We start from the raw sequence: 13,064 nt of genomic DNA, 5'->3' as shown, positions 1-13,064 counted from the left end.
CAGAGATATGGAGGTGCAAAGTTTTGCCGTTTTTCCAAGATGGCGGCCAAACCACGTGACCGATGACGTCATCATTAACATATTTTATTCCCCATGGAGAGTTCTTCACAATGAGCCATGTCTCAATTTTTTCTATTCAGCACTTTTGGAGATATGGAGGTGCAAAATTTTTCGGTTTTTCCAAGATGGCGGCCGAACCACGTGACCTATGACGTCAACATTAACATTTTATTCCCCATGGAGAGTTCTTTACAATGAGCCGTCTCAATTTTTTCTGTTCAGCACTTTCAGAGATATGGAGGTGCAAAGTTTTTCGGTTTTTCCAAGATGGCGGCCGAACCACGTGACCGATGACGTCATCAATTGGGCACAGTCTATTCCAGGTCAAGACAAATACGTGTGCAAAGTTTGGCGATTCTACGTGCAACGGTGTAGACGCAGTGCTGCAAACAGACAGACAAACAGACAGACAGACAAACAAACGAACAGATCAACATACTTGCCGGAATCTTTTCCGGCAAGTAACAAACAGACAAATGAAAAATCGGTCAGAGACCGAGGACTTGCCGGAATTTACTTTTTATCGGCCATTTAGGACAAATATGGCGGCCGAACCACGTGACCGATGATATCATCATTAACATATTTTATTCCCCATGGAGAGTTCTTTACAATGAGCCATGTCTCAATTTTTTCTATTCAGCACTTTCGGAGATATGGAGGTGCAGTTTTTCGGTTTTTCCAAGATGGCGGCCGAACCACGTGACTGATGACGTCATCAGTAACAAATTTCATTCCCCATGGAGAGTTATTAACAATGAGCCATGTCTCAATTTTTTCTGTTCAGCACTTTCGGAGATATGGAAGTGTAAAGTTTTTCGGTTTTTCCAAGATGGCGGCCGAACCACGTGACTGATGAAGTCATCATTAACATATTTTATTCCCCATGGAGAGTTCTTTACAATGAGCCATGTCTCAATTTTTTCTGTTCAGCACTTTTGGAGATATAGTGGTGCAAAGTTTTGCCGTTTTTCCAAGATGGCGGCCGACCACGTGACATATGACATCATTATTAACATATTTTATTCCCCATGGAGAGTTCTTTACAATGAGCCATGTCTCAATTTTTTCTGTTCAGCACTTTTGGAGATTTCGTGCTGCAAAATTTTGCCGTTTTTCCAAGATGGCGGCCGACCACGTGACATATGACGTCATCATTAACGTATTTTATTCCCCATGGAGAGTTCTTTTCAATGAGCCATGTCTCAATTTTTTCTGTTCAGCACTTTTGGAGATAGTGGCGCAACGTTTTGCCGTTTTTCCAAGATGGCGACCGAACCACGTGACTGATGACGTCATCATTTACATATTTTATTCCCCATGGAGAGTTCTTTACAATGAGCCATGTCTCAATTTTTTCTGTTCAGTACTTTCGGAGATATAGAGGTGCAAAGTTTTTCGGTTTTTCCAAGATGGCGGCCGAACCACGTCACCGATGACGTCATCAATTGGGCCCAGTCTATTCCAGGGCAAGACCAATATGTGTGCAAAGTTTGGCGATTCTACGTGCAACGGTGTAGACGCAGTGCTGCAAACAGACAGACAGACAAACAGACAAACAGATGAAAAATCGGTCAGAGACCGAGGACTTGCCGGAATTTACTTTTTTATCGGCCATTTAGGACAAATATGGCGGCCGAACCACGTGACCGATGACGTCATCATTAACATATTTTATTCCCCATGGAGAGTTCTTTACAATGAGCCATGTCTCAATTTTTTCTATTCAGCACTTTTGGAGATATGGAGGTGCTAGGTTTTTCCAAGATGGCGGCTAAACCACGTGACTGATGACGTCATTATTAACATATTTTATTCCCCATGGAGAGTTCTTTACAATGAGCCATGTCTCAATTTTTTCTATTCAGGACTTTCGGAGATATAGAGGTGCAAAGTTTTTCGGTTTTTCCAAGATGGCGGCCGAACCACGTGACTGATGACGTCATCATTAACATATTTTATTCCACATGGAGAGTTCTTCACAATGAGCCATGTCTCCATTTTTTCTGTTCAGCACTTTTGGAGATATAGTGGTGCAAAGTTTTTCGGTTTTCCCAAGATGGCGGCCGAACCACGTGACTGATGACGTCATCATTAACATATTTTATTCCCCATGGAGAGTTCTTTACAATGAGCCATGTCTCAATTTTTTCTGTTCAGGACTTTCGGAGATATGGAGGTGCAAAAATTTTCGGTTTTTCCAAGATGGCGGTCGAACCACGTCACCGATGACGTCATCAATTGGGCACAGTCTATTCCAGGGCAAGACCAATATGTGTGCAAAGTTTGGCGATTCTCCGTGCAACAGTGTAGACGCAGTGCTGCAAACAGACAGACAGACAGACAAACAGACAAACAGACAGATGAAAAATCGGTCAGAGACCGAGGACTTGCCGGGATGTACTTTTTTGTTGGCCATTTAGGACAAATATGGCGGCCGAACCACGTGACCGATGACGTCATCATTAACATATTTTATTCCCCATGGAGAGTTCTTTTCAATGAGCCATGTCTCAATTTTTTCTATTCAGCACTTTCGGAGATGTGGAGGTTTCGGTTTTTCCAAGATGGCGGCCGAACCACGTGACATATGATGTCATCATTAACAAATTTTATTCCCCATGGAGACGTCTTTACAATGAGCCATGTCTCAATTTTTTCCATTCTGCACTTTTGGAGATATAGTGGTGCAAAGTTTTTGCCATTTTTCCAAGATGGCGGCCGAACCACGTGACCGATGGCATCATCATTAACATATTTTATTCCCCATGGAGAGGTCTTTACAATGAGCCATGTCTCAATTTTTTCTGTTCAGCACTTTTGGAGATATAGTGGTGCAAAGTTTTGCCGTTTTTCCAAGATGGCGGCCGACCACGTGACATATGACATCATTAACATATTTATTCCCCATGGAGAGTTTTTTACAATGAGCCATGTCTCAATTTTTTCTGTTCAGCACTTTTGGAGATTTCGTAGTGCAAAGTTTTGCGGTTTTTCCAAGATGGCGGCCGACCACGTGACTGATGACGTCATCATTAACATATTTTATTCCCCATGTGGAGTTCTTTACAATGAGCCATGTCTCAATTTTTTCTGTTCAGCACTTTTGGCGATATAGTGGTGCAAAGTTTTGCCGTTTTTCCAAGATGGCGGCCGACCACGTGACATATGACGTCATCATTAACATATTTTATTCCCCATGGAGAGTTCTTTACAATGAGCCATGTCTCAATTTTTTCTGTTCAGCACTTTTGGAGATATCGTGGCGCAACGTTTTGCCGTTTTTCCAAGATGGCGACCGAACGACGTGACTGATGACGTCATCATTTACATATTTTATTCCGCATGGAGAGTTCTTTACAATGAGCCATGTCTCAATTTTTTCTGTTCAGTACTTTCGGAGATATAGAGGTGCAACGTTTTTCGGTTTTTCCAAGATGGCGGCCGAACCACGTCACCGATGACGTCATCAATTGGGCACAGTCTATTCCAGGGCAAGACCAATATGTGTGCAAAGTTTGGCGATTCTCCGTGCAACGGTGTAGACGCAGTGCTGCAAACAGACAAACAGACAAACAGACAAACAGACAAACAGACAAATGAAAAATCGGTCAGAGACCGAGGACTTGCCGGAATGTACTTTTTTATCGGCCATTTAGGCCAAATATGGCGGCCGAACCATGTGACCGATGACGTCATCATTAACATATATTATTCCCCATGGAGAGTTCTTTACAATGAGTCATGTCTCAATTTTTTCTATTCAGCACTTTCGGAGATATGGAGGTGCTAGGTTTTTCCAAGATGGCGGCTAACCCACGTGACCGATGACGTCATTATTAACATATTTTATTCCCCATGGAGAGTTCATTACAATGAGCCATGTCTCAATTTTTTCTATTCAGCACTTTCGGAGATATGGAGGTGCTAGGTTTTTCCAAGATGGCGGCTAAACCACGTGACCGATGATGTCATTATTAACATATTGTATTCCCCATGGAGAGTTCTTTACAATGAGTCATGTCTCAATTTTTTCTATTCAGCACTTTCAGAGATATGGAGGTGTTAGGTTTTTCGGTTTTTCCAAGATGGCGGCCGAACCACGTGACATATGACGTCATCATTAACAAATTTTATTCCCCATGGAGAGTTCTTTACAATGAGCCATGTCTCAATTTTTTCTGTTCAGCACTTTTGGAGATATAGTGGTGCAAATTTTTTGCCGTTTTTCCAAGATGGCGGCCGACCACGTGACATATGACATCATCATTTACATATTTTATTCCCCATGGAGAGTTCTTTACAATGAGCCATGTCTCAATTTTTTCTGTTCAGCACTTTCGGAGATATAGAGGTGCAAAGTTTTTCCAAGATGGCGGCCGAACCACGTGACTGATGACGTCATCATTAACATATTTGATTCCCCATGGAGAGTTCTTTACAATGAGCCATGTCTCAATTTTTTCGGTTCAGTACTTTTGGAGATATGGAGGTGCAAATTTTTTCGGTTTTTCCAAGATGGCGGCCGAACCACGCGACTGATGACGTCATCATTAACATGTTTTATTCCCCATGGAGAGTTCTTCACAATGAGCCATGTCTCAATTTTTTCTGTTCAACACTTTGAGATATCGAGGTGCAAATTTTTTCGGTTTTTCCAAGATGGCGGCCGAACCACGTGACCGATGACGTCATCATTTGGGCACAGTATATTAGAGGGCAAGACCAATATGTGTGCCAAGTTTGGCGATTCTACGTGCAACGGTGTAGACGCAGTGCTGCAAACAGACAAACAGACAAACAGACAAACAGACAAACAGACAAATGAAAAATCGGTCAGAGACCGAGGACTTGCCGGAATGTACTTTTTTATTGGCCATTTAGGACAAATATGGCGGCCGAACCACGTGACCGATGACGTCATCATTAACATATTTTATTCCCCATGGAGAGTTCTTTTCAATGAGCCATGTCTCAATTTTTTCTATTCAGCACTTTCGGAGATGTGGAGGTTTCGGTTTTTCCAAGATGGCGGCCGAACCACGTGACATATGATGTCATCATTAACAAATTTTATTCCCCATGGAGAGGTCTTTACAATGAGCCATGTCTCAATTTTTTCCATTCTGCACTTTTGGAGATATAGTGGTGCAAAGTTTTTGCCGTTTTTCCAAGATGGCGGCCGACCACGTGACATATGACATCATTAACATATTTTATTCCCCATGGAGAGTTTTTTTACAATGAGCCATGTCTCAATTTTTTCTGTTCAGCACTTTTGGAGATTTCGTAGTGCAAAGTTTTGCCGTTTTTCCAAGATGGCGGCCGACCACGTGACATATGACGTCATCATTAACATATTTTATTCCCCATGGAGAGTTCTTTACAATGAGCCATGTCTCAATTTTTTCAATTCAGCACTTTCGGAGATGTTGAGGTGCAAAGTTTTCGGTTTTTCCAAGATGGCGGCCGAACCACGTGACCGATGACGTCACCATTAACATATTTTATTCCACATGGAGAGTTCTTGACAATGAGCCATGTCTCAATTTTTTCTATTCAGCACTTTCAGAGATATGGAGGTGCAAAGTTTTTCGTTTTTTCCAAGATGGCGGCCGAACCACGTGACTGATGACATCATCATTAACATGTTTTATTCCCCATGGAGAGTTCTTTCCAATGAGCCATGTCTCAATTTTTTCTATTCAGCACTTCCGGAGATATGGAGGTGCAAAGTTTTTCGGTTTTTCCAAGATGGCGGCCGAAACACGTGACCGATGACGTCATAAATTGGGCACAGTCTATTCCAGGGCAAGACGAATATGTGTGCAAAGTTTGGCGATTCTCCGTGCAACGGTGTAGACGCAGTGCTGCAAACAGACAAACAGACAAACAGACAAACAGACAAACGAACAGTTCAACATACTTGCCGGAAAATTTTTTCCGGCAAGTAATGAAAAATCGGTCAGAGACCGAGGACTTGCCGGAATTTACTTTTTTATCGGCCATTTCGCACAAATATGGCGGTCGAACCACGTGACCGATGACGTCATCATTAACATATTTTATTCCCCATGGAGAGTTCTTTACAATGAGCCATGTCTCAATTTTTTCTATTCAGCACTTTCGGAGATATGGAGGTGCAAAGTTTTTGAGTTTTTCCAAGATGGCGGCCGAACCACGTGACCGATGACGTCATCACTAACATTTTATTCCCCATGGAGAGTTCTTTACAATGAGCTCAATTTTTTCTGTTCAGCACTTTTGGAGATATAGCGGTGCAAAGTTTTGCCGTTTTTCCAAGATGGCGGCCGACCACGTGACATATGACATCATCATTAACATATTTTATTCCCCATGGAGAGTTCTTTACAATGAGCCATGTCTCAATTTTTTCTGTTCAGCACTTTTGGAGATATAGTGGTGCAAAGTTTTGCCGTTTTTCCAAGATGACGGCCGACCACGTGACATATGACATCATCATTAACATATTTTATTCCCCATGGAGAGTTCTTTACAATGAGCCATGTCTCAATTTTTTCTGTTCAGCACTTTTGGAGATTTCGTGGTGCAAAGTTTTGCCGTTTTTCCAAGATGGCGGCCGACCACGTGACTGATGACGTCATCATTAACATATTTTATTCCCCATGGAGAGTTCTTTACAATGAGCCATGTCTCAATTTTTTCTGTTCAGCACTTTTGGAGATATAGTGGCGCAACGTTTTGCCGTTTTTCCAAGATGGCGACCGAACCACGTGACCGATGGCATCATCATTAACATATTTTATTCCCCATGGAGAGTTCTTTACAATGAGCCATGTCTCAATTTTTTCTATTCAGCACATTCAGAGATATGGAGGTGCAAAATATTTCGGTTTTTCCAAGATGGCGACCGAACCACGTGACATATGACGTCATCATTAACAAATTTTATTCCCCATGGAGAGTTCTTTACAATGAGCCATGTCTCAATTTTTTCTGTTCAGCACTTTTGGAGATATAGTGGTGCAAAGTTTTGCCGTTTTTCCAATATGGCGGCCGACCACGTGACATATGACGTCATTAACATATTTTATTCCCCATGGAGAGTTTTTTACAATGAGCCATGTCTCAATTTTTTCTGTTCAGCACTTTTGGAGATATAGTGGTGCAAAGTTTTGCCGTTTTTCCAAGATGGCGGCCGACCACGTGACTGATGACATCATCATTAACATATTGTATTCCCCATGGAGAGTGCTTTCCAATGAGCCATGTCTCAATTTTTTCTGTTCAGCACTTTTGGAGATATGGAGGTGCTACGTTTTTCGGTTTTTCCAAGATGGCGGCCGACCACGTGACTGATGACGTCATCATTCACATATTTTATTCCCCATGGAGAGTACTTTACAATGAGCCATGTCTCAATTTTTTCTATTCAGTACTTTCAGAGATATGGAGGTGCAAAGTTTGGCCGTTTTTCCAAGATGGCGGCCGACCACGTGACTGATGACGTCATCATTAACACATTTTATTCCCCATGGAGAGTTCTTTACAATGAGCCATGTCTCAATTTTTTCTGTTCAGTACTTTCGGAGATATAGCGGTGCAAATTATTTCGGTTTTTCCAAGATGGCCGCCGAAACACGTGACCGATGACGTCATAAATTGGGCACAGTCTATTCCAGGGCAAGACGAATATGTGTGCAAAGTTTGGCGATTCTCCGTGCAACGGTGTAGACGCAGTGCTGCAAACAGACAGACAGACAGACAAACAGACAAACAGACAGACAAACAGACAAACGAACAGATCAACATACTTGCCGGAAAATTTTTCCGGCAAGTAACAAACAGACAGATGAAAAATCGGTCAGAGACCGAGGACTTGCCGGAATGTACTTTTTTATCGGCCATTTAGGACAAATAGGGCGGCCGAACCACGTGACCGATGACGTCATAATTAACATATTTTATTCCCCATGGAGAGTTCTTTACAATGAGCCATACCTCAATTTTTTCTATTCAGGACTTTTGGAGATGTGGAGGTGCAGAGTTTTTCGGTTTTTCCAAGATGGCGGCCGAACCACGTGACTGATGACATCATCATTAACATATTTTGTTCCCCATGGAGAGTTCTTTACAATGAGCCATGTCTCAATTTTTTCTATTCAGCACTTTCGGAGATATGGAGGTGCTAAGTTTTTCGGTTTTTCCAAGATGGCGGCCGACCACGTGACTGATGACGTCATCATTAACATATTTTATTCCCCATGGAGAGTTCTTTACAATGAGCCATGTCTCAATTTTTTCTGTTCAGCACTTTTGGAGATATAGTGGTGCAAATTTTTGCCGTTTTTCCAAGATGGCGGCCGACCACGTGACATATGACGTCATCATTAACATATTTTATTCCCCATGGAGAGTTCTTTACAATGAGCCATGTCTCAATTTTTTCTGTTCAGTACTTTCGGAGATATAGAGGTGCAAATTTATTCGGTTTTTCCAAGATGGCGGCCGAACCACGTCACCGATGACGTCATCATTGAGGCACAGTATATTAGAGGGCAAGACCATTATGTGTGCAAAGTTTGGCGATTCTCCGTGCAACGGTGTAGACGCAGTGCTGCAAACAGACAAACAGACAGACAAACAGACAGACAGACAAACAAACGAACAGATCAACATACTTGTCGGAAAATTTTTCCGGCAAGTAACAAACGAACAGATCAACATACTTGCCGGAAAATTTTTTCCGGCAAGTAACGAACAGATCAACATACTTGCCGGAAAATTTTTCCGGCAAGTAACAAACAGACAAACGAACAGATCAACATACTTGCCGGAAATTTTTTTCCGGCAAGTAACAAACAAACGAACAGATCAACATACTTGCCGGAAAATTTTTCCGGCAAGTAACAAACGAACAGATCAACATACTTGCCGGAATCTTTTCCGGCAAGTAACAAACAGACTAAAATGCAATACCCTCTCCTCTGGTGAGGGTAATAATCACAGTTGTTCGAAAAAAAAGGATTCAAACTAACTTATTGAAAGCAACTCAATAACTTCGATCATGAACTTCAAAATGGCAATTGAAGGAGTCAAAAGAAAAGTTAAAAAAAGAAGTGCCAAAAGTTTTGCTTGACCAAATACGACTGGCTCCATCAACCAAGTGTATTGACTATTACAAGCATGGATTAGAGTACAGCCAGGGATATGACTTACTGCCAAAGAGTACAAGAAAATTCCAACAAAGATGGCAACGAAGGCAATGACGATCAAAACAATGAGGATGATTTTGAAGCGCTTCCAAATGATGTACTTGCAGGTCTTCAAAGGTGAGGTAAACCAAAGGAAAGAAGTTTCTGGACGTCTGGAGAACAACAAAACAATCATATAAATGGCATTCCAAAATAAATAAATAAAACTCCTAATAAGTAGTTTCATTATTGTTGCTCATCAAACTAGAACGGCACCTGGTAGATCTTGTACCTAAACGAGGCTGAACAGTAAACAAGAAACTGCTTCGGCAGTGTTGATTGAACCTGCCTTTGGGCAAAACACCAGAATACGAATAACAGCACAAAACCCAGTTCTGCTGGCTCAGCTGTCCCACCAATGAGAGAGGATACTCTTGGATGGTGATGGCCGAATTGGACATGTTTTTTCAGATACATTTTATTCAGAGCAAGAATTTCAGGTTATTAGATGTGTAATATAAGAGAGTTGTCTCAGTTTAGCCCCGATTCCTCAAATGTTTCTAAAGATGGCTCTACAGGATCTGGGTGGGCATCTACTTTCATGTTCATTGCAATGCAAGTTCCTTTGGTTACCTTTTTCTTCCTGAGTTATGTAAGCAAAATTTTATCATCTCATTGATTGCTAGATAAATGCGAGCAGAAAATAAGAGGCAAAAATCGCAAGTCGTCTCCCCATCGTCGCAGGGGGAGGGAAAGGGGCAGAGGGTGCAGGAGGGAAGAGGCGGGGTAAGAAAAGAGGCGAGACCACTTGCAATTTTTGCTTGTAAATACATATACATACAAACATACATACATACATACATACATACATAGACATTCGTCTTTAAATCGTACTCATCTCACAATACATACACATACAGTACTTTTTCCTTTGTTTTTTTTTTACAGGAAAAAAGTACTTAATTTTTTTTTTTTTTTAAGCAAACACAAAAACAAAAACAGTAAACAGCAAAAACAGTATTTCTACTTTTGGAAAAGTACTATGTCCGCAGCAAGTAAAGATACATTCGTCTTTAAATCGTACTCATCTCATCAATGAACAAGTTCATCAAGAAATATGATATTTTTTGAATTCACTCACCCAGGTAACCTTGTGCAAAGTTAAATATGTTAGTTGTATTTATCGATTCCAACCTCACTTGTTTCTTGAAGACAAAATAATTACAATACAAAACATCTCCAAATGCAATCTTACTGTGGCTCCTCCAGTTTCGGATTCATGTTCGGCTCCTCACGGCCTTGTCCTGCTGGTCTCTCTGTACATTCTTTTTCATTCACAATCTCAAGGGTCATCTCTATTTTACCCTGCAGACAAAACAGTATACAGTACTATTGTAGACAATGGTAAAATATAGAATTATTGAAGATTATACAAGTGAATACCGTCATTTGTGGGGGGATACATTGTTGGAAAATGCAGCGAATGTCAAATCCACGAATGTCGGGGCAATGTTTCAATGGAGAAAAAAGGGGGATAGGTTCCCGGTGGTTCATGATTCAAAAGGGAAAAATTTTGAACTGTACGAACACCGATGCACATAAAAATTAGTTTCATTAAAAATAAAAAATACTGTAAACAATTCCAAAAGGTTGGCTCACTCTTTCACCTTGAGTGTCCTGTTACTTTTGCTTCGATCTTGCGTGTTTCTCAAAGCGCATCTTTATTCCATAAATAGTTTCCACGTCAACAGCTTGGGAGTCTTGCTGACTGATTTACACCATATCTTTATTCAAAAATTTACACCATAAATTGGTACAAGATTTACACCATATCCCCAAAGTGTAAGTCTGATTTACACCATATCCCCAAAGTATGGTAAGTAAAAATGAACTTTTATTTTGGATGTAAAATAAAATGAAATTCTAACACAAGGTCTGGATGTTGAAAATTATGCGATTTAAACTCAACGTCTATCTTCATAAGATAATACTGAATACCGTATCATCCTTCAAGATTAAACCACGAGCAGTTAAAATGGAAACTATTTCCAGGATCAAGATGCACTTTGGGGATCACACAAGATCGAAGCAAAACAAAGCTCAACCAAGTGTTTTGAATGACAACTGTTGGATTGGCTGAATACGTAAAAAGTGCAACCGACTACCAAATCCAATTTGTAAGCAAACAAGAAGACAACAAACGAGAGAAGTAACCTAGAAGTAACCCTAACCTACCTAGAAAAAAAAAATGTTCCAAAGATGGGTGTAAATGGAAGATGTCAGACAAGAAAGCAAAACAACAATTAAGTATAGCCTCAACAATTGCAAAAATGAAGAAATAAAAATATAAAATGAAATATCAACAGATATACACTGACAGCTCGGAAAACGATAAGATAGCACGAAGATGTAAAACAGAAGTGCACAGATTGGGAGTAACAAAGAAGGCTCTTTGGAATGGCTGAAAAGAGGTCAGCTCAACAGGGATGGAGAATAAATGCTCAAGACCAAGGACACTACACCATTGGTTTTTAGAAAATGGTGGGACAGAAGTAATCAGACAAATCCATCTTGTTTATCCCGTGTACATCGCTCCACACCAGCCCTATCTCTTCCACAGATCTCCTGATGTCCCTGTTCCCTGCTGTTGTTGTGCTCACCTCTCTATCTGTCCCCCTCTTGTCTCCCGCTCCCTTTATTATATGTTCTATGTGTTAGCTCTTCTACTAACCTCAACTTCGTAAACAAAAAAGTGTAGGTTCTGAAAGGTAGAAACAAAGTCCGAGCCACCTCCTATCAATATATAAAAAAAACTCATGTCAGAGCAGCTGTACACCCAAAGGCACAACGAAGTATGTCGTAATCCACTGGCACATCTGCAAAAGTCTCAATACCCCAGTTTCAGAAAACTCGTGGAAATGAACCAAAAGCAATCACTGAAAACAGGCAAGTAATGCTCACGTACAACCGAATGATCCCATCGAGCTTGAACATGGAAAACAAAGCATCGCGACCGGATTATTGGACTGAAGTACAAAAAAGAAAAGAAGGCATTGATAATTAATTGAAGGTGTCAGTATCATGCGAGTTTGGCCGAAACAACGCAGAACTCAAGAAAATGACCAAATATCAAGACCTTAAAAAAAAGTGAAAAAACACTGGAAGCTGAAGAGCACTGAAATTGTACCAGGATTATCGGAGCAATGGGAATGAAGAAGAACCACCTTAAATATCTTAAATACCATCCCTGGGAATATTACTACAAATGAACTGCAGATGGAAGCTGTCCCGGGCTCGATGATGATCCTCAAAAGAGCCCTTGGAACAAAAACTTTGAAAACAAAAAAAACTTCACAAATTGGTCGATGAATCATGTGTAGCACAGTTACGGTACCTAGCTAGTACTTTATGTCCAGCACTTTGAAGAAGTAATTGCCACCTTCTCATGGCCGTTGGGTGTGCATACCTCGAGTCATTTCTTGCACATATTGGATATAAACTGAACATGAATACATTCGTGGCGGCGAGATGGACAGAATTACCTATTTTTTACAATCGATAATCCTCTGAGTTGATGTCCAGTGGAGAGGTGACGTTAAAGTTATCATTTGTCTGGTTATACTTGCTTGTTGATTATAAGGCTACATGTTACTTTTGGAAAAGTACTTTGGCCAAATAAAACCTATTTCAACTTTACCTCCATGTCAATCTTTGGAAATGAACATACAATAACACCTAGTATAGTGCAAAGAATGACCTTTGACAGGTCACATTCTCAATTGTAGAAGTTTACAAGTTTTAGTTTGATACACTGAAATACAAGTTTCA

General features: G+C 40.8%; 1 protein-coding gene across 2 annotated transcripts in view; it reads right to left on the bottom strand.

Moving 5' to 3' along the window:
• Window positions 1-13,064, bottom strand: part of LOC137423207 (myoferlin) — a 213,775-nt gene that overhangs the window by 19,008 nt on the left and 181,703 nt on the right. For both annotated transcript variants that reach the window (XM_068110102.2, XM_068110103.2), the window contains exons 52-53: window positions 10,492-10,601; window positions 9,262-9,409 (exon numbers count right to left, since the gene is read on the bottom strand). In XM_068110102.2, coding sequence (XP_067966203.2) covers window positions 9,262-9,409; window positions 10,492-10,601 — 258 coding nt within the window. The remainder of the gene's footprint in view (window positions 1-9,261; window positions 9,410-10,491; window positions 10,602-13,064) is intronic.

The sequence above is a fragment of the Myxine glutinosa genome, chromosome 3, assembly GCF_964187855.1.
Source record: "Myxine glutinosa chromosome 3, kmMyxGlut1.1, whole genome shotgun sequence".
NCBI classification, from domain to species: Eukaryota; Metazoa; Chordata; class Myxini; order Myxiniformes; family Myxinidae; genus Myxine; species Myxine glutinosa.
Note: the sequence above shows the minus strand (reverse complement) of the source record. Positions and strands in the feature narration are given on the sequence as shown.